Genomic DNA, 26,209 nt, shown 5'->3' with positions numbered 1-26,209 from the left:
AAAGCAGGACTCTTATATATAAGATAATATGCATCTCATGAACAGCAATGTTTGTGTTTTTTTCATTTTAAGTGGGGCAAATCACTTATATTAAAAGCAAACTAATGGAAGTTGCTGCTGTAATCTGATTATTTTAATAAGCCATGTAACTTTCTATGATCCCAGATTTATAACAGGTGTAATACTGGTGTGTGGCCATAGTGCGCACAGCTGATGTTGCTCACAGTGGTCCTCAGTTTACTCAGGGAGCCTGTGTGTATGCACAGACACATGAAAAATTAGAGGAAACATTGGACACAAGTAAGATAACCTATACACTTGTTTACATTTAATTATTTTGTAATTTTATACCAATGCAAACAACTTACTTCACTGGCTATTTATAAAATTAGCATTTAATCAAATGATTTGTTTTAAACATATTCAATTTGACAAAACTGGATAGCCACTGTTCATCTGCCTGTCTTGGTTTCCAACAGTGCTCCTCTTTCCTCCTGATCTCATTTTCTGCATCCCTCCCCTCCCCCTCTCCAGCTGCACCACTTTGCTGCAGAGAAAGAAAGGCACACAGAGAAAAAGGAAGAGGAAAATTGTAAATGCAGGACGTTTTTATCATGTCTATAAAAAGATTTGTGGCTTCTGGTTCCTTCTTTGTGATGCTTTGACCAAAGAAAAATGGTGTCCTTTGTACCGTTTTTACATCTAATCAAGAGATTTGAGTGTGCTCTATTTTGATGTTATGTATGTTCTGGTTTAACCGATATACACATATATTTGTCAGAAAATGTCATTTCTTGTCTCTTTCTGGTGCCACATGTCATCTCCATGTTGTTGTTGCCTCTTTTTGTTTTTAGTTTTTTTTTTTACCAACCCAGTTGCTTGCAGTGAGCAGGATAGATTGCAAGCAGGGGAGGTGGGATGTGGTACCATAGCAACAAGCTGACTCACTGGCAAGACTGTACCATTTTTTGTATCTATGGGGGTCAGCAGCCGATGCAGCCCACACTGTATGATAAGTACATGTGCATATTGAATCTGAGGGGCCAGGAATCACCCCTGTTTTGCTTCAGTGTTCTCAGACCTTGGGTGTGTGATGATAAAGAGGGCTTTGAGGGGAGGTTATAATGGCTTCTGGTGATATTTTATTTTCCAGTCTTTGTAGGATGCCCTGTTGTCAAGACCTAAAGCTCATGATATGTAATGATTCAACCCATATATTATTAGATCTCTTTGTTTGTCTCAAAGTTGCAAAACAGTAACATTTTGTTTTTTTGGTTTTTTTACATTAAATTACAGTAAAGTCTAATTAATACAGATGGTGTATTGTTTTGTCCCAAAAGCTTAGATTTGACATCAAATCTAAAAGCAGTCATGCCTGCATCAGCTGTGACAAACAGGAGGATAATAATCTCATTAATATGCCACAGAGCTGTTTCAGGCCATCGCCTTGAGGCCCTCTGCTGTTGGTATTAAGGTAGTGATTCTGTGCATTAGTGCAGCATTTTTGATACATTCATAGATTGATCATGTAATATGGTTCTTGTATTTGCTTCACTTTGATAATTGTTACTTTTTTAGACAATATTGGTTGATCTTTGTATATATTTGTCAGAAGGTTGGTGTAAGCTTTTTTAAAGAAAAAGATAGTGAAAGCTGTTGAAAATATTTCAAAATACTAAGGATACATTTTTATTTATACACTACATGTTCTGCAATTCTTTATACTTATATTTTATTTTCCTTACTCCTCTAAGCAAATTTATAACTATTCTACTAGGGTTCACTCTTGATTCCTGTTTATTTTCGTTTGTGTATCATTCCTCTCTGTCTCTTTCAACCCCATGAATCTAACATTTACACACATTTTCTTATGATTATAAGCTCACATCTAGGCTTCTTCACTGCAGTTTTACATATATGTATGTTTTAGTATTTTGTTTTAAATACATGCCAAACCTATTCCATAAGCACATTCTACAGTTATTTACATATATATTTCTATGAGCTCTTTACTTTCAATCTAAATGTTTCAAGTGTATTTTTAGCAGCACTCAATATTTTCTACACAGCATAAATACAAATATGTAAAGTAGCAAATTTGGTTTTCTCTTTAACACCAAACAACTTGCAACTTTATTTGTTGTGCTCCGCATGGTAAGTATGATGCATTCCCCACAGACTGCGTATGCCCACCACCAGTCTAACAGATTTTCTTTCTTCTGTTTTTTCTTTTCCATGTCCTTCTTTCTCCATGATGGCTGTCCTGCTTCCTCCCCAACCTGTGTCGAATCCTGACTCACCTAATAAGGTAAGAAATTGTTTCTATCTATATAAGTCATAGTACATCCAACAAAGCACATATAGTTGCACACAATCGTTATAGGCATCCTGACAGTCAGTCATGTTAATTTCACCTTGCGTGAACACAGTTAAAACACAAACTGTTTTATAGCTGTGCTCAAACTGCCAATATTCACTCTGACAGAAGCCAATTGTGTGATTTATTCACAAGGTACACATCTAATGACATACACATGTTACATACAGTATGTGACATTGCGAAAGTTTGATTTCACCCTATCATATTGGTGTCTTGCTTCCATGGATTCAAAGTTTCTTATAATCTGTTAAAGGGATCTTCATCAGTAGTTCTCTAGACTTTCTTAAAGTCTTTTGAAATTGATCTTAGCACTTTGACTATATTGTACTGATTATTGTCAGCGTTTTTATGTGACCGAGGTAGCCTATCATGTTGTGAAGTGTGTGTTTATAGAAAATGGAATATATTGATACATTAAGAATATCTTGACCAGATAAATAATAAACATATGAAAATTATGTCTTTATAAAACAGGGAAATGACCCACCAAAGCCCTGACACAGGATCTAAAGAATCCATTGTTCTTCAGCTGATTATCATAACTATGTTAAATTCTCTTTAGTTGTTCCTAAAGTAGTTTGTCATGTGTGGAAATCTGCTGTCTTTAGTGTTTTATTACAGTTGAGTTGACTAAAGGAAGCGCAATTTGGGAACCAACTGTGTTTTTGTAATAGAATGATAATAATGTGCTAAGACTAGACTGCTAGCTTTGAGACGTTGTGTAGCACATATGCTGTGAGAACACTCATATTTAGAAAACTTTTTTGAATTGATTAATTGATCACATAATTTAGTGGTCGACTAAACAAACTACTGTGAAATTTGTCAAGGGTTTCAAAAACCAGTTCTAGTAGAATAGAAATAATTAAAATGGGATTAAAAACCCAGAAAGGAATGTTTCAAGACTTATGCAAAGTGCTGTGTCTTAAAAATGAAATAACTTTTTCATGGCAACTGAAACTGTTATATCTCAGGTAGTCGCGATGTACTGTTAACAACACTGATGTAAAATATTTTGTGTGTCTTGCTGCTCACAGCACAACATAATCACTAGAGGGTCCCTTAAGCTTCACTGAAACTTCACTTGTCATCATTTGAAGAATATTTGTACCTCATTCTGCAGATTAGATACAGTTAGGTTACCTAAAGATGCACAAGATTTAAGGATACCAAAAAGTTTCAAACTGGACTGTGTGTTGTAAGACAGCTTTACTTGCTAATAGGCTTATGTGGTTTAAGAAAAGTATTAGCAGTAAAGACTCTCTGGCACTTTGAGTTCAGCTGAAGTGCCAGAGATTATGACCTAAGTGAAGTATATAGGTTAAGTAAAAAGGAAAGTACAACAATAAATATGTTTTCCTGTACAATAACAATAGAACAAATATAATAACTAACACACAAACATCAGTGAATATAAAACACTTTGATCTAAAACTGAAACTAAGACTCAGACTCAGTCATGACTGAAATAAGGTAAATATGTTTTGTTTTCCTTCTGTGAGTCCAGGTAAGTGTACTTGAAGAAATAGTGTTGCATGATTATATTGGCTTGCTGTGGTTTTGTGTTGGTTCTTTATTTGTTTACTTAGCTTTGACCTAATTATTTACACACACCTACAGTACAAAGATCACTTAAATGCAAACACACGTTCATCAGCAATAAACATGTTAAAAATAAACCACAGTAAAACTTCTAAGTTTGTCTAATTTTTATGTTGATTATTGGAAAGGAGTATTCATTTAGAGTTTTTTATTTTTATTTTCAGTTAATATTTTATTGTGAACTTTGTTGCACAATTGCCAACATAATACAATGTTGGCAATTAGTTGAAAAAAAAACTTTAAATGGTTGAAAAAGACTTTCAGGGAAAACAGTGGAAAATAGTTTTGCAAAACTAAATAATCTCTATAACAAGAAAATGAAGATAAAATAAGAACCTTTGCAAATAATGCTTTGTAGTTCTTTTTGTATCTTTTTTACGTTCAGATTTCTAAATCCATTGAGAAAATGTTGTTTTCAGGTTTTAGTACAGGGCTGCTGGATTGTACTAGGCATCTAAACTTGTCATGGCAACGCTCAAACATGCTGCTCCATATCAGAACATACAAATTTTACAATTCACACGTTTTAAAGGTATAAGGCTGTATGCTTATTTTTCCTGTTTGAGCTCAGAAACTACACTTAGAGGCATGTTTACAGCTATTTTTGTTAATTAAACTTCTGTATGTGTATGTGTTTAAGTAAATAAATATAAGTAAATAAATAAGCTTCGGGGTTTGCTGTCGTCTACTGGGGGGAAAAAAGGCAAGAAAGGAAAAGGGAACAAAAGAAAATAAAAGAATAGAAGAGAAAAGAAAAGAAAAGAAAAGGATGAAAAGAAAAAAGCAATCTGTGATAGGTGAGTTGTGTTGTTGTTGTTCTGCCTCCCTGCAGAGACAGACTGTGAGGGCTGTAACGTCTGCAGCATCTTGCAGCTGCATCACTTCGCCGCCTGTGTGGCGCTGTCCGCACAGCCGGTGGTGCTGAAATACTCTCCGGCTCACCCCTCCCTTCGTCTCCTTTCCTCTCACACTCGACTCTCCACGTCTCCGTCTGTGCTGCTCTGCTCTTTCTACATAGTCTGAACAGAACAAACAGCAAAATATTATTCTGATCTTTTTTTTGTTTTTAATCTATTCCGAAATTAAACAAGCTGCTTCTTTTCTATTTATTGATTAATTTAGGACCTTCGCTCCTGGAATATGTGGGTTTTTTTTTAATAGAACAGATTAAACAGCCTCCATGTCTGTTAGTGTGTGTGGGAGAGAAAGAGAGAGGCAGGAAAAGAGAGAGATAGAGAGAGAGCCGCAGTGAGCCCCTTTCTGCATCATGTGCTCTTCCCCTCCCTTTTCATTTGCTCTACAAACCTCCATACGGGTGTTTTACGTCAGTCGCTGTCAGAGATCTTTTTTTGTCTAAGCTGTGCAGAGAGCTGCGAGGACGTCATGGAGTATGCAGGCTGCACTGACTTTGTGTCACCACGGGAAGGCAACAAAGAGCCTTGCCTTCCACAGATGCAGGTGCAAGCTTGCAGATGAACACCATAAAAAGGACAGACTGATTAATAAAAACGATGTTGATTAATAATGCAACTGTACACGTATTACTGTATTTGTGCTTCTACTCTCTTGAAGTTTTAATAGTGAAATACATTCTTGTGTGTATATATTCATATTACATAAATATTACAAAAGAGATTAAAGTAATACGTCTAATATGGAATATTATTCCATCTAATAAATTAATTAAATACAGGGGTTTTTTTAATCTGTGTTAATACGTCACATTTGCGTGGACCTGATTGGTGGAAATCCCTCTGCTCTGTGCACCAATGATGTTAAGAGCTGTACAAAGAGATCTACTCTGTCTCAGTGAGAAGCGTCAGCTCAGAAGCGCTACAATGTCCTGCACAAGAAGAGACGGATGCAGACACGAAGCATGACTTTTACTGTTGATTTCCAAGCCTCGTCTGCGTTGGATTACAAACAATATCTTCAGTTCAGAGGTTGGGACTGGGGTGAAACGATATGGAGCGTGCGGGACGTGGAATAATGTGGAACAAATTGTCAACATGGCAGGTGCTTCTGTGGTGGCATAATTTCTTTATCTTGTGGAGTACAATAGACGCGCAGACTCGCTACAGCATCCCTGAGGAGCTGAAACGGGGATCCGTGGTGGGAAATATAGCCAAAGATTTGGGTTTGCTTGTGCCTGAACTGCTTCGGCGTAAAATGCGGATAACCTCGGAGGCTGGTAAGCAGTATTTTAATGTAGACTTGGGAAAGGGAGAGCTGCTGGTGACCGACAGAATAGACAGGGAGGAACTGTGTGGACAAAGGCCGTCCTGTTTGCTGCCTTTGGAGCTGGTTATAGATAACCCGCTGCAGGTGCACAGAGTTGAAATTGAAATACAGGATACGAACGATCATTCCCCTAGTTTTCTCACCAAAGAGAAAGTGGTGAAAATCGCGGAGTTAGTAAATCCAGGTGCGCGGTTTCCCTTAGAGAGTGCCACTGATCCTGATGTCGGTGCTAATTCTGTGCGCACGTATCTCATAAGCAAAAATGAGCATTTTAAATTGACAGTTAAAAATCTTAAAGATGGGAGAAAAATTCCTGAACTGGTGCTTGAAAAAGCTCTTGATCGAGAGACGCAGGCTGTACACAACCTCGTCATTACAGCTGTGGACGGGGGAGATCCGGTGCGTTCAGGGACGTCAGAAATTGCAGTTATAGTGCTCGATATCAATGATAATGCACCGCAATTTGAAAAACAAGTATATGAAGCAAATGTCAGCGAAAGGTCTGCAATTGGAACCGAAATCCTGCAGGTTAAAGCTTCAGATGCAGATGAAGGACTGAATGGAGAAATAGAATATGTGTTTGCGGAGCAAACTTCAGATATTACTTTATCCTTATTTGACATCAACCCATCCACTGGGGTTATTACTGTCAAAGGGGTTTTAGACCATGAATCAAATTCTTTACACAGATTCGATATAACTGCAAAAGACAAAGGAAATCCGGAAATGGACGGGCATTGTGGAGTGGAAATCAAAATAAATGACATCAATGACAATAATCCAGAAATAGTTGTTACCTCTTTAACAACACCCGTTCCCGAAGACTCTGCAATTGGAACAGTCATTGCAATCATAAGCACAAGAGACGCAGACTCAGGTGACAATGGGAAAGTGACATTAACGTTGTCACCGAAATCCCTGTTCAAATTAAACCCATCGATCTCAAAACATTTTTCACTAGTCACAAATGGTCCACTTGACCGTGAAAAAAACAGCCAGTATAGTATTAAGGTAACCGCCTCAGATTCTGGAAAACCGCCATTAACAAGTGAAAAAACAATAATAGTTCAACTTTTAGATGTAAATGACAATCCACCAGTTTTCTCTCAAAAATTGTATACAGTTTATGTTAAAGAAAACAATGCTGCAGGGATGATTTTGTGCGCGGTAGCAGCGTCTGATCTGGATTCTGGTGAAAACGCAAAGATCTCTTACTCCATACTGGACTCTAAAGTGCAGGACGTCTCTGTCTCGTCTTATGTTTACATTAACTCAGATAACGGGAGCATCTACAGCATGCACTCGTTTGACTATGAGAAGCTGAAGGTGTTTCAGATTCAGGTTCAGGCAAAGGACCAGGGCTCTCCCTCTCACAGCAGCAACGCCACTGTCCATGTTTTCATCCTGGACCAGAACGATAATACCCCCGCTGTTATTTACCCCTCCTCCGCTGCCCTGGGCTCTCTCTCTCACCAGAGAATGCCCCGCTCCGCTAAAGCGGGTCACCTGGTTACTAAGGTAACAGCCGTGGACGCTGACTCGGGCCATAACGCCTGGATCTCATATAGACTGGCGGAGGCCACAGACGCCTCTCTGTTCACCGTCAATCAGTACACAGGAGAGGTGAGGACTAAACGCGCTGTGTACGAGCAGGACGACTCCTCTCAGAGGCTGCTGATAGAGATCAAGGACGACGGGCAACCGGTTCAGTCCGCCACCGCCACGGTGTCCATCCTACTGGAGGACGGTCTCCATGAACCCATTTTAGACCTCCGACACAAAATGTCCGAGCCCAGCAAGAAAACTGGCAGAATCACCCTTTATTTGATTCTGTCTCTGGCCTCGGTGTCCGTGCTGTCTCTGGTGACTTTTCTCATCCTGGCGGTGAAATGCATCAGGGGCAGCAGAAGCAGCGGGAGCTGCTGCATGAGAAGGAGCGACTGTGATGATTACAAGAACCCCAACAGAAACCTGCAGATTCAGCTCAACACTGACGGACCTATAAAATACGTGGAGGTCCTGGGAGGAGACATGATGTCTCAGAGTCAGTCGTTCAGGTCCTGCATGTCTCCGATGTCAGAGTACAGTGATTTCACATTGATCAAACCCAGCAGCACCACAGACTTTAAAGAAGTCATCAGTGTTCTGGACGCGTCTTTACCCGACAGCACCTGGACCTTTGAGAGCCAACAGGTGAGCTAAAAGAATTGCGTTATCACATTAGTTGAATAATTCAGTGAAAGAAATAAATGGCGGGCATTCTTGCTTGCTAGTTTCTGTTGCCAGTTGTATATACTTTAATTTACTTTTTTGCAGTATGATGTGGGTGACTGTTTTCAGTTCTGAGCTTTGTTCGTTATTAAAAGCAGATTTTGTCAAACAGGTTAATATGGCAATCAAATATGTTCACAAATATTTTATTCGTTAAATAAAATATTTTTCACAAGCAAAATATTTTGATGCTTGTGAAAGTTTTCGTTATATAATTAAATGTATATTCAAGTAAACATTTACGCTGGTGTATGTCTGTAAAATCTTGATCGAAAATTATTTTTAATTTAATTAATTTATTTATTTATTTATTACTTATTGTTATTTTTAATCCATTAGTAAATTAAAGTACATGTAACACAACTTCAATCTGTACAACAGCATGCCGAGCTGCTTTCATGAGCGCTGCTGTATCTTTAAAAGCTCTGCTCAGAGCGCTTCCCGTTGGATGACAGTGAAGCATTCTGTGCTCCAATAGCAGACAAGGAAAGTACAAAGAGATCGACCCCCTCCTCCATCAGCTTCAGCACCACGTTCGTAATGCAATGAGTTAGATTGCAGTGTGAGGCGCGTATAACTCGGCCCTTAGAATAAAATAATAGATTTTCAGTTGAAGGCATGAATGAAGATGATTTTGGATCGTTTACCATCCTGTTTGAACCTTCCTGGAGCTGGATGAGTGCCATAATTTTCATGATGGGAAATCTTACGAGCTAACGGATCGGGAATGACAAAGAAAATGGGATACCGAGACTGGAGAGGGCTGGCGCTCTGGTGGCATCAGCTCTTTATCCTGTGGAGTACAATAGAAGCACAGACTCGCTACATCATCCCAGAGGAACTGAAACCGGGTTCTGTGGTCGGAAATCTCGCCAAAGATTTGGGTTTGTCATTATCTGAGATTTTTGACCGTAAGTTGCGGGTCGCCTCTGAGGCTGGTGAGCAGTATTTCAGCGTGGATGCGGCGAAGGGCGAGCTGGTGGTGAATGACAGAATAGACAGAGAGGCTCTGTGTGGACAAAGCGTCAGCTGTGTTTTACCTTTACAACTTGTTATTGAAAACCCCTTACATTTACACCGACTTGATGTAGAAATTAAAGATATTAATGATAATTCTCCCGTGTTTCAAGCAAAACAACTGTCTATAAAAATCGCAGAATCAGCGGCGGTGGGAACTCGCTTCGCATTGGAGAATGCAGAGGATCTGGATGTTGGAAGTAACTCAGTAAAATCATACAGTTTGTCAAGAAACGAATGTTTTGCGCTAAAAATGAAGGAGGTAGATGATGGTAGAGCAGTCCCCGAACTAGTGTTGGAAAAATCTCTTGATCGAGAGAAGAAAGCTGTTCATGAACTAAAACTGACTGCAGTCGATGGGGGAAATCCGGCCCTGTCCGGTACCGCGCAAATTGTAATTATTGTGCTTGATGTAAACGACAATTTCCCAGTATTCGAAAAAAACAATTATAAAATTTCTTTACCAGAAAATACTGAGAAGGGTACCTCTGTGATTAAAATTACTGCTACTGACGCAGATGAGGGACCGAACGGAGAAATTGAGTTCTTTTTTGGTCCGAGGACCCCAGAGTCCGTCTTATCCATATTTGAAATAAAATCATTAACTGGAGATATTTATTTAACGGGAAATTTGGATTATGAAAAATCCACCTCCTATAAAATAGAAATATCTGCGAAAGACAAAGGAGTTCCTGAAATGGAGAGCCACTGTCGACTACAGGTTGATGTTTTAGACATTAATGACAATATACCGGAAATTGTTCTCACCTCCGAACCTCAGCTTGTGCGGGAAGACGCACCAAGCGGTACAGTAGTTGCTTTGCTAAATGCACGTGATGCTGACTCTGGTAATAATAGCAAAGTTATGCTACAGACAAATAAAGTCTTTCCTTTTGCTCTTAAACCTTCGTTTTCTAATAATTATGCGCTGGTTACAAGCGGCCCTTTGGATAGAGAAAAAATCTCAGAGTATAATATCGAGATAACAGCGAGTGATTCAGGTTTTCCTCCACTTTCTAGTAAAAAAGTTATACCAGTAACTATCATTGATGTGAATGACAATCCTCCAATTTTCAGTCAGGCCTCCTATAATGTGTATTTAAAAGAGAATGGAGTCCCAGGATCTATACTTTATTCAGTATCAGCATCTGATCTGGATTCTGGTGAAAACGCAAAGATCTCTTACTCCATACTGGACTCTAAAGTGCAGGACGTCTCTGTCTCGTCTTATGTTTACATTAACTCAGATAACGGGAGCATCTACAGCATGCACTCGTTTGACTATGAGAAGCTGAAAGTGTTTCAGATTCAGGTTCAGGCAAAGGACCAGGGCTCTCCCTCTCTCAGCAGCAACGCCACTGTCCATGTTTTCATCCTGGACCAGAACGATAATACCCCCGCTGTTATTTACCCCTCCTCCGCTGCCCTGGGCTCTCTCTCTCATCAGAGGATGCCCCGCTCCGCTAAAGCGGGTCACCTGGTTACCAAAGTAACGGCCGTGGACGCTGACTCGGGCTATAATGCCTGGATCTCATACAGACTGGCGGAGGCCACAGACGCCTCTCTGTTCACCGTCAATCAGTACACAGGAGAGGTGAGGACTAAACGCGCTGTGTACGAGCAGGACGACTCCTCTCAGAGGCTGCTGATAGAGATCAAGGACGACGGGCAACCGGTTCAGTCCGCCACCGCCACGGTGTCCATCCTACTGGAGGACGGTCTCCATGAACCCATTTTAGACCTCCGACACAAAATGTCCGAGCCCAGCAAGAAAACTGGCAGAATCACCCTTTATTTGATTCTGTCTCTGGGCTCGGTGTCCGTGCTGTCTCTGGTGACTTTTCTCATCCTGGCGGTGAAATGCATCAGGGGCAGCAGAAGCAGCGGGAGCTGCTGCATGAGAAGGAGCGACTGTGATGATTACAAGAACCCCAACAGAAACCTGCAGATTCAGCTCAACACTGATGGACCTATAAAATACGTGGAGGTCCTGGGAGGAGACATGATGTCTCAGAGTCAGTCGTTCAGGTCCTGCATGTCTCCGATGTCAGAGTACAGTGATTTCACTTTGATCAAACCCAGCAGCACCACAGACTTTAAAGAAGTCATCAGTGTTCTGGACGCGTCTTTACCCGACAGCACCTGGACCTTTGAGAGCCAACAGGTGAGTCAAGGGAGCAGCAACCTTCATGCATAAAATCAGTGGTTTAATATTCATATGTTCTTTAAATAAGTTGCATTGCGTGACTGACATTGAGTGAAAGCGATCCTTTAGCGGTTTGTTTCTTGTTGAGTTTTTTATGTGTCAGTTGTAACTTGTGGCATATTTATGTGTCTATTAGCTGATTTTCTTGAAGTCGTGTTCAGTATATGATATTTGTTTTCACCTCGAGATATTCTGGTATGATCCAAACTTCCCTTTACACTTTCATGAAAGACATAATTTTTCAGCACCACATACTGGACAGCGACAACTGCATAATTTCTTACACGAAACACAAACTGCTGAAAATGCATTTTTTAGTAAAACTTTGATTCACAGTTTGTTTCAAATTGATGTAAAGTACAGAGTCAATGTTGTGTTTTTTTATTTATTTATTTATTTTTGTCATCACATTTTAAAATCAGCCATGCCTCGTCTTTCTCATTATGTTCGGTGGAGATTTGTCTCTCCTTCCTCCGTTGCGCTGATGCTGCTGAGCTTTTCAGCACACACGTCTTTAAATGAAATCCTCACCACTTTTTTTACTGGGTGATAGAAGTGTGTAGTGAGCACCAATGAAACGCAAAGCTGTACAAAGAGATCTAGTCCCTCCCCCATCCAGACCCACACAGTCGCAATCTCTCCCAGAGCAAGCAGATGGATGAAACGGAGCGATGTTACTAATAGACCTCAAGCAAACAAATGAGATGGAAATATTTATTAACCTTAACTTTGGATTCTTGCATTGGATTGATTGTTTACTACCATGACTGATACCGACCACATTTTGATTACCTCACTGGAAAATAATTCTTGAGAATCCGGGATGACAAAGACAATAGGATACCGAGGCTGGAGATGGAAAGCAGTTTGGTGGCAGCGATTCTTTCTCCTGTGGACTACAATAGAAGCTCAAACACGTTACAGTATTCCGGAGGAGCTAAGTCCGGGTTCTGTGGTCGGAAATCTCGCCAAAGATTTGGGTTTGTCATTAGCTGAGATTTTTGACCGTAAGCTGCGGGTCGCCTCTGAGGCTGGCGAGCAGTTTTTCAGCGTGGATGCGGGGAAGGGCGAGCTGGTGGTGAATGACAGAATAGACCGAGAGGCTCTGTGTGGACAAAGCGCCAGCTGTGTGTTACCTTTGCAACTTGTTATTGAAAACCCATTACATTTACACCGACTGGAGGTTGAAATTAAAGATATTAATGATAATTCTCCCGTGTTTCAAGCAAAAGAACTGTCTTTGAAAATTGCAGAATCGGCAGCAGTGGGAACTCGCTTTCTTTTGGAAACCGCGGAGGATTTAGACGTCGGGGTTAATTCTGTCAAGTCTTACACTTTGACAAGAAACGAATGCTTCACACTAAAAATGAAGGATGTTAATGGTGGCAGAGCAGTTCCTGAGTTGGTGTTAGAAAAGGCTCTTGATCGGGAGAAAAAAGCTGTTCATAAGCTAAAATTGACAGCAGTAGATGGGGGGAATCCAGCCCTGTCCGGTACCTCAGAAATTGTAATTACAGTTCTTGATATTAATGACAATTTTCCTGTATTTGAAAAAAATACCTACACAGTCTCTCTGGAGGAGAGCACTGTCAAGGACACCTCTGTAATTAAAATTACGGCCACGGATGCAGATGAGGGATCTAACGGAGAAATTGAATTTTCATTTGGTTCGAGGACCCCAGAGTCCGTGTTATCCATATTTGAAATTAGACCATTAACAGGAGAAATATATTTGAAAGGACATTTGGATTATGAGAAAGACGTCTCCTATAAAATAGAAATATCTGCGAAAGACAAAGGAGTTCCTGAAATGGAAAGTTACTGTCATTTACAGATATACGTTTTAGACATTAATGACAATATACCGGAAATTGTTCTCACCTCCGAACCTCAGCCTGTGCGGGAAGACGCACCAAGCGGTACTGTAGTTGCTTTGCTAAATGCACGTGATGCTGATTCTGGTAATAATAGCAAAGTTACGCTACAGTCAAATAAAGTCTTTCCTTTTGCCCTTAAACCTTCGTTTTCTAATAATTATGCGCTGGTTACAAGCGGCCCTTTGGATAGAGAAAAATTCTCAGAGTATAATATCGAGATAACAGCGAGTGATTCAGGTTCTCCTCCACTTTCTAGTAAAAAAGTTATACCAGTAACTATCATTGATGTGAATGACAATCCTCCAATTTTCAGTCAGGCCTCATATGATGTGTATTTAAAAGAGAATGGAGTCCCGGGATCTATACTTTATTCAGTATCAGCATCTGATCTGGATTCTGGTGAAAACGCAAAGATTTCTTACTCCATACTGGACTCTAAAGTGCAGGACGTCTCTGTCTCGTCTTATGTTTACATTAACTCAGATAACGGGAGCATCTACAGCATGCACTCGTTTGACTATGAGAAGCTGAAAGTGTTTCAGATTCAGGTTCAGGCAAAGGACCAGGGCTCTCCCTCTCTCAGCAGCAACGCCACTGTCCATGTTTTCATCCTGGACCAGAACGATAATACCCCCGCTGTTATTTACCCCTCCTCCGCTGCACTGGGCTCTCTCTCTCATCAGAGAATGCCCCGCTCCGCTAAAGCGGGTCACCTGGTTACTAAGGTAACAGCCGTGGACGCTGACTCGGGTCATAATGCCTGGATCTCATATAGACTAGCGGAGGCCACAGACGCCTCTCTGTTCACCGTCAATCAGTACACAGGAGAGGTGAGGACTAAACGCGCTGTGTACGAGCAGGACGACTCCTCTCAGAGGCTGCTGATAGAGATCAAGGACGACGGGCAACCGGTTCAGTCCGCCACCGCCACGGTGTCCATCCTACTGGAGGACGGTCTCCATGAACCCATTTTAGACCTCCGACACAAAATGTCCGAGCCCAGCAAGAAAACTGGCAGAATCACCCTTTATTTGATTCTGTCTCTGGCCTCAGTGTCCGTGCTGTCTCTGGTGACTTTCCTCATCCTGGCGGTGAAATGCATCAGGGGCAGCAGAAGCAGCGGGAGCTGCTGCATGAGACGGAGCGACTGTGATGATTACAAGAACCCCAACAGAAACCTGCAGATTCAGCTCAACACTGATGGACCTATAAAATACGTGGAGGTCCTGGGAGGAGACATGATGTCTCAGAGTCAGTCGTTCAGGTCCTGCATGTCTCCGATGTCAGAGTACAGTGATTTCACATTGATCAAACCCAGCAGCACCACAGACTTTAAAGAAGTCATCAGTGTTCTGGACGCGTCTTTACCCGACAGCACCTGGACCTTTGAGAGCCAACAGGTGAGCTAAGCGAACAGCCATCTTTATTTATTGAAACAAATGTTTTATGCATTTATGCCATTTTATTTTTCTTCGAAATGCTGAATTAGTACAAGCTATAACTGACTTGTTTTGACGTTGATTTTTATCTGTGCCGCTAGTCTTGCATCTTGGGGCTGTTTGATACGTCATTCATTTCGCTTTCGCACAGTAGCTTCCAAATAGTGACTTCTTCGTTCCACGTAATCTGTTTTTTATGGTGTATCAATTTTATCTTTTCAGTTCATGTTGTCGCTGTCCAGCACCTCAACCCTGAATAGCGACAACTTCAACAAGATTTCTGATATGAGATTTAAGCTGCTGAAAATTGGTTGTTTGAAATAGCATAATGAGTTAGTTTCATACGGTACGTGATTTATAAATCTGTCTTTATTGTAAATCACAACTTTTTATATATCTATATTTTTGTAATTAAGTGCGGGGAGAGTTTCAGTCTCCCTCTTGGTAACACGTTATTTGACGGGTTGTGAATAAGACTGTCATGACACCGTCATGAACATGAGTTAGTCTTCATGAATATTTATGACTGTTATCATAAAGCGTCATTCCGTAAATCATGACACTTTTAATATAAAGCTGACTTTATTCAAAATGTCTTTGTTATGACAACTTGACATTAAACAAGAAATCATGATCTGACATAAATTTGTTATAAAAGTATTACTGATTAAACTTTCGCTTTAATAACATAAAGCTACATAATTTATGTTTGACGTGGGCCGGTCCCCGCCGTGGCGGCGCGGTCTGGGGCGCACTGAGGACAGTCTGCCCCGGTCGACAGCCGCGCCGGGGACGAGGGGGAGAGAGGGCGCAGTGAGTACTTTGTTCCACGGCCCCAGAGCGGCGAAGCTCGGGCGGAGGGGCCGGACTTCGCCCGGACTTCTGTAACAGGTAACAGGTGTTACCTGTTACGTAACACCTGTGTTATGTAACAGGTGTTACATAACACCTGTTCATGACAGGTGTTATGTAATATTTATGACGGTGTCATGACAGTCTTATTCACAGCCCGCCAGATAAAATGTTACCTCACTCTTTGAGAAAGATTAACTCTACTTTGAATTTAGTTCTCCTCAGCTCATCTGTGTCTTTATATGAAATTCTCACTCCCTTAATGGATGGCAGAAATGGGTGTTGAGCACCAATGAAATGCAGAGCTGTACAAAGAGATCTAGTCCCTCCCCCATGCAGCCACACAGTCACAATCTCTACCTCTGCAAGCAGATGGATGAAACGGAGCGATGCTACTAACACAGCTAAAGCAAACCAAAAAAATACACATGTTTTTTAGTCGTGATTCTGGAATCTTTCGTATGATCGATTCTTTACTGCCATGGACGACATTGATATTTTTCATTCTTGACCATTTCACTGGGAAATAATTCTTGAGAATCCGGGATGACAAAGACAAAAGGATCCCGGGACTGGAGATGGAAAGCGCTCTGGTGGAATCAGTTATTTCTCCTGTGGAGTACAATAGAAGCACAGACTCGCTACAGCATCCCAGAGGAACTGAAACCGGGTTCTGTGGTCGGAAATCTCGCCAAAGATTTGGGTTTGTCATTATCTGACATTTTTGACCGTAAGCTGCGGGTCGCCTCCGAGGCTGGCGAGCAGTATTTCAGCGTGGATGCGGGGAAGGGCGAGCTGGTGGTGAATGACAGAATAGACCGAGAGGCTCTGTGTGGACAAAGCGCCAGCTGTGTTTTAACTCTGCAAATTGTTATTGATAAGCCTTTACAGCTGTACCGAGTAGAAGTGGAAATACAAGATGTGAATGATAATTCTCCCACGTTTCCGTCGACAGAAAAAATATTGCAAATAGCCGAGTCGGCAGCGGCGGGGACGCATTTTCCGCTAGAAACAGCTCAAGATCTTGATGTTGGCGTTAACTCGGTGAGATCTTATACTTTGAGCAAAGATGAGTTCTTTAGTTTGAAAATTAAAGAAGTGTCTGGTGGAAAGAGAGTTCCAGAGTTAGCGCTGTCTAAATCTATTGACAGAGAGAAAAAACCCACACATACACTGACTCTCACTGCAGTAGATGGGGGAAATCCAGTAAGGTCTGGGACCTGTCAAATAACGATAAATGTCCTTGATATTAACGACAATTTTCCTGCATTTGAGAAAAGCATATATAAAGTGTCCATAGGTGAAAACGCGCTGAAAGGGGCTTCAGTTCTTACACTGGCTGCAAAAGATGCTGATGAAGGTCTTAACGGAGAGGTTGAATTTGCTTTTGGTGCGCACACACCAGATAACGTCAGATCTGTTTTTAATATTGACCCGTTAACTGGGGAAATACGCCTGATTGGTCATTTAGATTTTGAAACCAACTCTAATTATGAGATAGACATTTCCGCTACAGATAAAGGAAGTCCGAGAATGGAGGGTCATTGCACTGTCCATGTTGAAGTCTTAGACGTTAATGATAATCCTCCAAATATATTTCTGACCTCTCAACCAAACTCTGTGCCTGAGAATTCACCGAGTGGGACTGTAGTGGCTTTAATTAGCGCAAGAGATGTTGACTCTGGAGATAATGGTAAAGTAATACTACATCTTAATAAAAATGTTCCTTTTAAACTAAAAGCGTCATTTTCTGATAACTATGCTTTGATTACAAACGGTCCTTTAGACAGAGAAAAATTCTCAGAGTATGAAGTTGAGATAACCGCGACAGACTTAGGTTCACCACCAATGAGCAGTAAGAAGACAATAAACGTTAATATTACTGATGTAAATGACAATCCACCTATTTTTACGCAATTCACATATAGTGTGTATTTAAAAGAAAATGGATTACCGGGATCTATACTATATTCAGTATCAGCATCTGATCTGGATTCTGGTGAAAACGCAAAGATCTCTTACTCCATACTGGACTCTAAAGTGCAGGACGTCTCTGTCTCGTCTTATGTTTACATTAACTCAGATAACGGGAGCATCTACAGCATGCACTCGTTTGACTATGAGAAGCTGAAAGTGTTTCAGATTCAGGTTCAGGCAAAGGACCAGGGCTCTCCCTCTCTCAGCAGCAACGCCACTGTCCATGTTTTCATCCTGGACCAGAACGATAATACCCCCGCTGTTATTTACCCCTCCTCCGCTGCCATGGGCTCTCTCTCTCATCAAAGAATGCCCCGCTCCGCTAAAGCGGGTCACCTGGTTACTAAGGTAACGGCCGTGGACGCTGACTCGGGCCATAATGCCTGGATCTCATACAGACTGGCGGAGGCCACAGACGCCTCTCTGTTCACCGTCAATCAGTACACAGGAGAGGTGAGGACTAAACGCGCTGTGTACGAGCAGGACGACTCCTCTCAGAGGCTGCTGATAGAGATCAAGGACGACGGGCAGCCGGTTCAGTCCGCCACCGCCACGGTGTCCATCTTACTGGAGGACGGTCTCCATGAACCCATTTTAGACCTCCGACACAAAATGTCCGAGCCCAGCAAGAAAACTGGCAGAATCACCCTTTATTTGATTCTGTCTCTGGCCTCAGTGTCCGTGCTGTCTCTGGTGACTTTTCTCATCCTGGCGGTGAAATGCATCAGGGGCAACAGAAGCAGTGGGAGGTGCTGCATGAGAAGGAGCGACTGTGATGATTACAAGAACCCCAACAGAAACCTGCAGATTCAGCTCAACACTGATGGACCTATAAAATACGTGGAGGTCCTGGGAGGAGACATGATGTCTCAGAGTCAGTCGTTCAGGTCCTGCATGTCTCCGATGTCAGAGTACAGTGATTTCACATTGATCAAACCCAGCAGCACCACAGACTTTAAAGAAGTCATCAGTGTTCTGGACGCGTCTTTACCCGACAGCACCTGGACCTTTGAGAGCCAACAGGTGAGCTAAAGATTAATCAGATTTCATAAATATTTCCACTACATTTTTACTATATGTTTAACGAGCATAAAAATTAATGGGTGATTCGTCCATTTGTTCCCATAAAACTAAAGCATTTCAGATCTTCTTTTTTTTTCTTTTTTTTTTTAAACTTAAACTTACATAGTTGAAGATTTCTTTATTTTTTCTATTGGACAGTTCGTCTCACAGCAGACATTAAAGTATGCTATGTTGCAGAAGTATATTAATCACTTATTAATTCTTACTGTTTCTTGCCATCTGTGGCAGCCAAACCTTAAGTTTTGATTGCGTTTCAGTGTTTCAGCACTGCTGGCCTGGACAGCGACATTATTTCACTAAGACGGCTGGAGCACGGGGATTGGTATTGTTTGGGGGCCTCTATTCAAGAAACGAATGAATGAATGAATGAATGAATGAATGAATGAATGAATGAATGAATGAATGAATGAATGAATGAACATTTAACATTTTTAAATAACAGTAATTTATTTTCACTTTAGCCAAATCGGTTGTTTGTTTCAGTATGTTTAAGGACTTTTCATAAAGAAATTTAAAAACGTTCATTAGGACCTGCAAAGTCCTTGCCTCGATTAGCCTTTCAATTTAAAGCCTAAAACCCATTAACATTAACCAAAATCCATAAATGTAGCTGAATCAAAGGCACCCACACACATACAACATATAAATGTCAAACGTTTTGATTAAATTTTAATAAAAAATTTAATGTCTCTCGTGGGCGTTAATAAGCTATTTTATTGTTTTTGTGCATTTCATTGTTGTTGAATTTTTGCAGTACAATATGCATTTGTAAAACAAAAATGAAAGAAATAAAAGACAGGAACAGAAAAGAAAAACATTCTTTGGATCAAAACCTTTAAAATGAAAGTAGCTTTTATTAAGATGTAGATCCAGAATTCATTTATTTACCACTTTATTTGTTCATGTACGTGATGTTGCGCCTGCTGTGATTCCTGCTGCAGCTTCGTAGGCATGCTCGGCTTCTTGTGATTGGACTGATGGGCTGGAAGATGGAGACCAATAGCTCACAAAATTGTACAAAGAGATCTAGTCCTTCCCCCACTCGCTCTCCTCACAGCAACCCTCACTGTGCTCAGAGCCGGAGAGGAGATGCATTTCGTACGTTACGTCTTTATCCAACTTTATCATGTGTTCTGTTAGTCATAATTGACCAAATTGTCGAAAAATTTCCGTATTAATGGTGACTTCAAAGTCAGGATTACGTGGATGAATATCTTCATGGGAAATACAACGTTGTAGCGGACCGGGCAGCCGCCGTGGATGACAAAGAGAATGAGATATCGAGAGTGGAAATGGCTTGGGCTTTGGTGGTATCATTTCGTTCTGTTGAGGATTACAATAGAAGGACAGACTCGCTACAGCATCCCGGAGGAAGTGAAACGGGGTTCTGTGGTTGGAAACCTCGCAAAAGATCTCGGCTTGGGATTATCAGACATTTTGGACCGTAAGCTGCGTGTCGCCTCTGAGGCTGGCGAGCAGTATTTCAGCGTGGACCCGGGGAAGGGCGAGCTGGTGGTAAATGACAGAATAGACAGAGAGGCTCTGTGTGGACAAAGCGCCAGCTGTATTCTATCACTGCAAGTTGTGACAGAGAATCCGCTACAGCTGCACCGGATAGAAGTGGAAGTAAAAGACATAAATGACAACTCTCCGGTTTTCATGAAAGAAGAGCGGCATCTAAAGATCGCCGAATCTACCGCTGCCGGTATACGCTTCCCTTTGGACACCGCACAGGATCAGGATTTTGGCAGTAATTCGGTAAAGTCGTACACATTAAGTAAAAGCGAATGTTTTAGCTTGAAAATGAAGGAACTGTCTGGTGACCGACATGTTCCTGAGCTCGTGCTGGAGAAACCGCTAGACCGAGAGAAACAGAGCGTGCATCAGTTGTTACTGACGGCGTTAGACGGAGGCAGCCCGGTGAAAACTGGAACCACAAATATCATCGTGACCGTGTTGGACAATAACGACAACGTGCCAGTGTTTAAAAGGACGTTGTATAATATTTCTGTGCCTGAAAATAGCGCCGTCGGTTCTGTGCTTGTTCAAGTTGAAGCCACGGATGAAGACGAGGGGGTCAATGCAGAGATTGAATACAGATTTGCTGACAGCACGCCCCAGTCGCTGCTGTCCATTTTTAAGATGAATTCAGATACAGGCGAAATTATCTTATTGGACGCGTTAGATTATGAGAGCAGCAGTAAGATTGAAATAAGTATCACTGCAAAGGACAAAGGATTTCCAGAAATGGAGGGTCACTGTCGCGTACAAATAGTTGTAATAGATGTCAATGATAACGTGCCAGAAATAATGTTAACGTCCAAGCCCAGTCCCGTACGAGAGGACGCACCAAAAGGTACCGTGGTAGCTTTAATAAGTGCACGTGATCTCGATTCAGGCAATAATGGCAACGTGGCATTAAAACTTGCCCATCGGTCTCCTTTCAGTCTGAAAGCTTCTTTTTCAAACAATTATGCCCTGATTACTGCTGATGTTTTAGACCGAGAACAAACAGCAGAATATAATGTTGAGATAACAGCGACTGATTCAGGTTCCCCGCCTCTGTCAAGTAAGAAAACAATTCATGTCAGCATCACTGATGTAAATGACAACCCACCTGTTTTTACCCAGTCCTTTTATAATGTGTATGTGAAAGAGAACGGAGTCCCAGGATCTATACTTTATTCAGTATCAGCATCTGATCTGGATTCTGGTGAAAACGCAAAGATCTCTTACTCCATATTGGACTCTAAAGTGCAGGACGTTTCTGTCTCGTCTTATGTTTACATTAACTCAGATAACGGGAGCATCTACAGCATGCACTCGTTTGACTATGAGAAGCTGAAAGTGTTTCAGATTCAGGTTCAGGCAAAGGACCAGGGCTCTCCCTCTCTCAGCAGCAACGCCACTGTCCATGTTTTCATCCTGGACCAGAACGATAATACCCCCGCTGTTATTTACCCCTCCTCCGCTGCCCTGGGCTCCCTCTCTCACCAGAGGATGCCCCGCTCCGCTAAAGCGGGTCACCTGGTTACCAAGGTAACGGCCGTGGACGCTGACTCGGGCCATAATGCCTGGATCTCATACAGACTGGCGGAGGCCACAGACGCCTCTCTGTTCACCGTCAATCAGTACACAGGAGAGGTGAGGACTAAACGCGCTGTGTACGAGCAGGACGACTCCTCTCAGAGGCTGCTGATAGAGATCAAGGACGACGGGCAACCGGTTCAGTCCGCCACCGCCACGGTGTCCATCCTACTGGAGGACGGTCTCCATGAACCCATTTTAGACCTCCGACACAAAATGTCCGAGCCCAGCAAGAAAACTGGCAGAATCACCCTTTATTTGATTCTGTCTCTGGCCTCGGTGTCCGTGCTGTCTCTGGTGACTTTTCTCATCCTGGCAGTGAAATGCATCAGGGGGAACAGAAGCAGCGGGAGCTGCTGCATGAGAAGGAGCGACTGTGATGATTACAAGAACCCCAACAGAAACCTGCAGATTCAGCTCAACACTGACGGACCTATAAAATACGTGGAGGTCCTGGGAGGAGACATGATGTCTCAGAGTCAGTCGTTCAGGTCCTGCATGTCTCCGATGTCAGAGTACAGTGATTTCACTTTGATCAAACCCAGCAGCACCACAGACTTTAAAGAAGTCATCAGTGTTCTGGACGCGTCTTTACCCGACAGCACCTGGACCTTTGAGAGCCAACAGGTGAGCATAGAGTTGCTTTAATTGTCATTTAGAAAGATTTACATCAACATTAAACACATTTTGTGAAGGTTATATGTATCTTAACAAAAAACACTTTACTAATCTAGTTGCTTTCTGCTGACTTGCCTTACCTGTGCTCCGCTGACTGTTGTTTTTTTTTTTGTTTGTTTGTTTTTGTTTTTTAAAAACCCTGAAAAATAATGTGTCCGGTTTAAAAAATCATCTCAGAAATCAAATGTTGAGTGCAGTACAGAGCAAAGCACTTCAGCACTGCACTGCTGGACAGCGACCGTAATCCCATGAAGTGTAGAGGATACACTGAATGTTGACACAGACCGCTTTTATTTAATTCTTTAAAAAATAACAATTAATTGATGAACGAAATATTTTATTTTATTATAAACAAAATATAACTTAATTGTACAAAATATATTTACAATCTTGAGTAATATTTGTGATTTTTTTTTTCATATTGTCGGATGTAAATTAAAATATCTGACTTTGCTGTTTCTTTGCTATCTTATCATGCATCAAAAAGCAGGTAGATGTGTCTTTACCAGTGTTACTCTGACTGGAAATCAGTGGTGGATGCTGTGAACCAATAGAATTCATCTCTGTAAAAAAGAGATCTAGTCCCTCCCCCTGCAGCTTCAGCCACCACAACGCTCAGAGTGGGAGAACAATCAGCAAATAATTCATATATTTAGAGCTCAGCATCATGTCTTTATTTAATGTTTGACCAGAAATAGCCCTCATTCCAAGTGGATATGTTGCGCTCGCCGGATATTCCTTTTTTTCTCTCTGATCTGCGCTTATATGGAATGGAAACGGGTTCGTTTGTAGAATGAGGATGACAAAGAGGAAAGAACACCGAGACTGGAGATGGATGGCGCTTTGGTGGCATCATTTCTTTCTTCTGTGGAATACAATACATGGACAGACTCGTTACAGCATACAAGAGGAGCTGAAACGGGGTTCTGTGGTTGGAAATCTTGCAAAAGATCTGGGTTTGGGATTATCGGACATTTTTGAGCGCAAGCTACGTGTCCCCTCCGAGGCTGGTGGGCAGCATTTCAGCGTGGATGTGGGGAAGGGCGAGTTAGTGGTGAATGACAGAATAGACAGAGAGGCTTTATGTGGACAAAGCACCAGCTGCATATTGCCTCTGCAGGTTGTAATCGAGGATCCTCTACAGCTACATCGAATTGAAGTTGAAATAAGAGATATTAATGACAATTCTCCAAATTTCCTTTCAAACGAGATTTCTTTATATATAGCCGAATCGGCGGCTGTTGGTACGCGCTTTCCTTTAGAGAGCGCAGGGGACCCTGATGTTGGGAGCAATTCACTTAAATCTTATACACTCAGTAAAAACGACTGCTTCTCCCTGAAGATCAAAGAAATTGAGGGTGGCAAGGCTGCCCCGGAGCTGTTTTTGGAAAAAACTCTCGACCGAGAGAAAACGTCTGTTCACAAAATATTGCTGACAGCGTTAGACGGAGGAAATCCTGTAAGGTCTGGGACTACACAAATAACTATAACTGTTCTTGATATCAATGATAATTTTCCGGTGTTTGAGAAAAACCTGTACAAAATATCTTTGGGTGAAAAAAGTTTGAAAGGAATAGTTATTATTAAACCCAGAGCGACAGATGCAGACGAAGGCTCAAACGGTGAAGTTGAATTTTCATTTGCGCCTCGTACGCCGCCTTCTGTGCTGTCAGCCTTTGATATTCACCCTTTAACAGGTGAAATAACTCTGAAAGGGGATTTAGACTATGAGACAGTTAAGTCATATGACATTGATGTCATCGCAAAGGACAAAGGCAGTCCTCAAATGGAAGGCCACTGTCGTGTCCAGGTAGACGTCACTGATTTTAATGATAACGCCCCTGAAATTGTTTTTACTTCTCAGCCGAAACCTGTGCGCGAAGACGCGCCAAGCGGTACTGTAGTTGCTTTGATAAACGCAAAAGACCTTGACTCCGGTGATAACGGTAAAGTGACTCTACATCTCGCCAAAGGTCCCCCTTTTAATCTGAAGCCTTCATTTTCTAATAATTATGCGCTGGTTACCAGCAGAACTTTAGACAGAGAGAGCGCCTCTGAGTATAATATTGAGATAACCGCCACTGATTCAGGTACTCCACAACTGTCCAGTACGAAAACTATTCATGTCAGCATCACTGATGTAAATGACAACTCTCCTAGTTTTTCTCAGTCGTCCTATAATGTGTATTTAAAAGAAAATGGATTACCGGGATCTATACTTTATTCAGTGTCCGCATCTGATCTGGATTCTGGTGAAAACGCAAAGATCTCTTACTCCATACTGGACTCTAAAGTGCAGGACGTCTCTGTCTCGTCTTATGTTTACATTAACTCAGATAACGGGAGCATCTACAGCATGCACTCGTTTGACTATGAGAAGCTGAAAGTGTTTCAGATTCAGGTTCAGGCAAAGGACCAGGGCTCTCCCTCTCACAGCAGCAACGCCACTGTCCATGTTTTCATCCTGGACCAGAACGATAATACCCCCGCTGTTATTTACCCCTCCTCCGCTGCGCTGGGCTCTCTCTCTCATCAGAGGATGCCCCGCTCCGCTAAAGCGGGTCACCTGGTTACCAAAGTAACGGCCGTGGACGCTGACTCGGGCTATAATGCTTGGATCTCATACAGACTGGCGGAGGCCACAGACGCCTCTCTGTTCACCGTCAATCAGTACACAGGAGAGGTGAGGACTAAACGCGCTGTGTACGAGCAGGACGACTCCTCTCAGAGGCTGCTGATAGAGATCAAGGACGACGGGCAGCCGGTTCAGTCCGCCACCGCCACGGTGTCCATCCTACTGGAGGACGGTCTCCATGAACCCATTTTAGACCTCCGACACAAAATGTCCGAGCCCAGCAAGAAAACTGGCAGAATCACCCTTTATTTGATTCTGTCTCTGGCCTCGGTGTCCGTGCTGTCTCTGGTGACTTTCCTCATCCTGGCGGTGAAATGCATCAGGGGGAACAGAAGCAGCGGGAGCTGCTGCATGAGAAGGAGCGACTGTGATGATTACAAGAACCCCAACAGAAACCTGCAGATTCAGCTCAACACTGATGGACCTATAAAATACGTGGAGGTCCTGGGAGGAGACATGATGTCTCAGAGTCAGTCGTTCAGGTCCTGCATGTCTCCGATGTCAGAGTACAGTGATTTCACATTGATCAAACCCAGCAGCACCACAGACTTTAAAGAAGTCATCAGTGTTCTGGATGCGTCTTTACCCGACAGCACCTGGACCTTTGAGAGCCAACAGGTGAGCTAAAAGAACAGCAGCTATAGTGTACACACATGCGTTTACTGGCTCGCTTCTGGTTAATTTTTATATTTATTTTGTTCCTTAGTGCCTATTTTGAGGTTACGCGTCATGGATTTAATTTGCGTTCTGTTAGTCTATTTTTGAGGACATGGCTTAAATTGAAAAATAGGTTAAAAACATTTTATCTAGAGTGACATTGAAAATAATCCCCACAACAAATAAATAAAAAAAGATTAACACCGC

The 26,209-nt window shown here is 42.0% G+C and overlaps 4 protein-coding genes across 51 annotated transcripts in view; all 4 read left to right on the top strand.

Moving 5' to 3' along the window:
* LOC102232233 (protocadherin gamma-C5-like) overlaps positions 1–26,209 on the top strand; it is a 255,082-nt gene that overhangs the window by 213,526 nt on the left and 15,347 nt on the right. For 2 of the 46 annotated variants that reach the window (XM_023328467.1, XM_023328466.1), the window contains exon 1: positions 20,710–22,659. The exons of 41 other annotated variants lie outside the window; for them this stretch is intronic. In XM_023328467.1, coding sequence (XP_023184235.1) covers positions 20,749–22,659 — 1,911 coding nt within the window. In that variant the 5' untranslated portion in view covers positions 20,710–20,748. 3 more of the 46 variants (XM_023328469.1, XM_023328425.1, XM_023328438.1) reach the window with 3 other exon arrangements.
* LOC102220311 (protocadherin gamma-C5-like) lies at positions 4,774–15,028 on the top strand. Of its 3 annotated transcripts, none has more exons than XM_023328472.1 (2): positions 4,774–8,416; positions 11,676–11,723. In XM_023328472.1, exons 1-2 carry the CDS (start codon positions 5,948–5,950, stop codon positions 11,706–11,708), a joined length of 2,502 nt encoding a protein of 833 aa, XP_023184240.1. In that variant the 5' UTR covers positions 4,774–5,947; the 3' UTR covers positions 11,709–11,723. The 3 variants fall into 3 exon arrangements, with proteins under 3 accessions (XP_023184240.1, XP_023184239.1, XP_023184241.1); XM_023328471.1 differs by having other exon boundaries at positions 5,735–7,415; positions 10,675–11,723; XM_023328473.1 differs by lacking the exon at positions 11,676–11,723 and adding an exon at positions 14,995–15,028 and having other exon boundaries at positions 5,833–8,416.
* On the top strand, positions 12,360–15,018 carry LOC102220576 (protocadherin gamma-C5-like). The gene has a single exon (XM_014475685.2). The coding sequence runs from the start codon at positions 12,541–12,543 to the stop codon at positions 15,001–15,003; it is 2,463 nt and encodes an 820-aa protein (XP_014331171.2). The 5' UTR covers positions 12,360–12,540; the 3' UTR covers positions 15,004–15,018.
* LOC102235430 (protocadherin gamma-C5-like) lies at positions 15,732–18,967 on the top strand. The gene has a single exon (XM_023328474.1). It carries the CDS (start codon positions 16,432–16,434, stop codon positions 18,892–18,894), a length of 2,463 nt encoding a protein of 820 aa, XP_023184242.1. The 5' UTR covers positions 15,732–16,431; the 3' UTR covers positions 18,895–18,967.

This window comes from Xiphophorus maculatus, chromosome 23 (assembly GCF_002775205.1).
Source record: "Xiphophorus maculatus strain JP 163 A chromosome 23, X_maculatus-5.0-male, whole genome shotgun sequence".
Taxonomy (NCBI): domain Eukaryota; kingdom Metazoa; phylum Chordata; class Actinopteri; order Cyprinodontiformes; family Poeciliidae; genus Xiphophorus; species Xiphophorus maculatus.
This window is presented reverse-complemented; position numbering and strand designations above follow the sequence as displayed.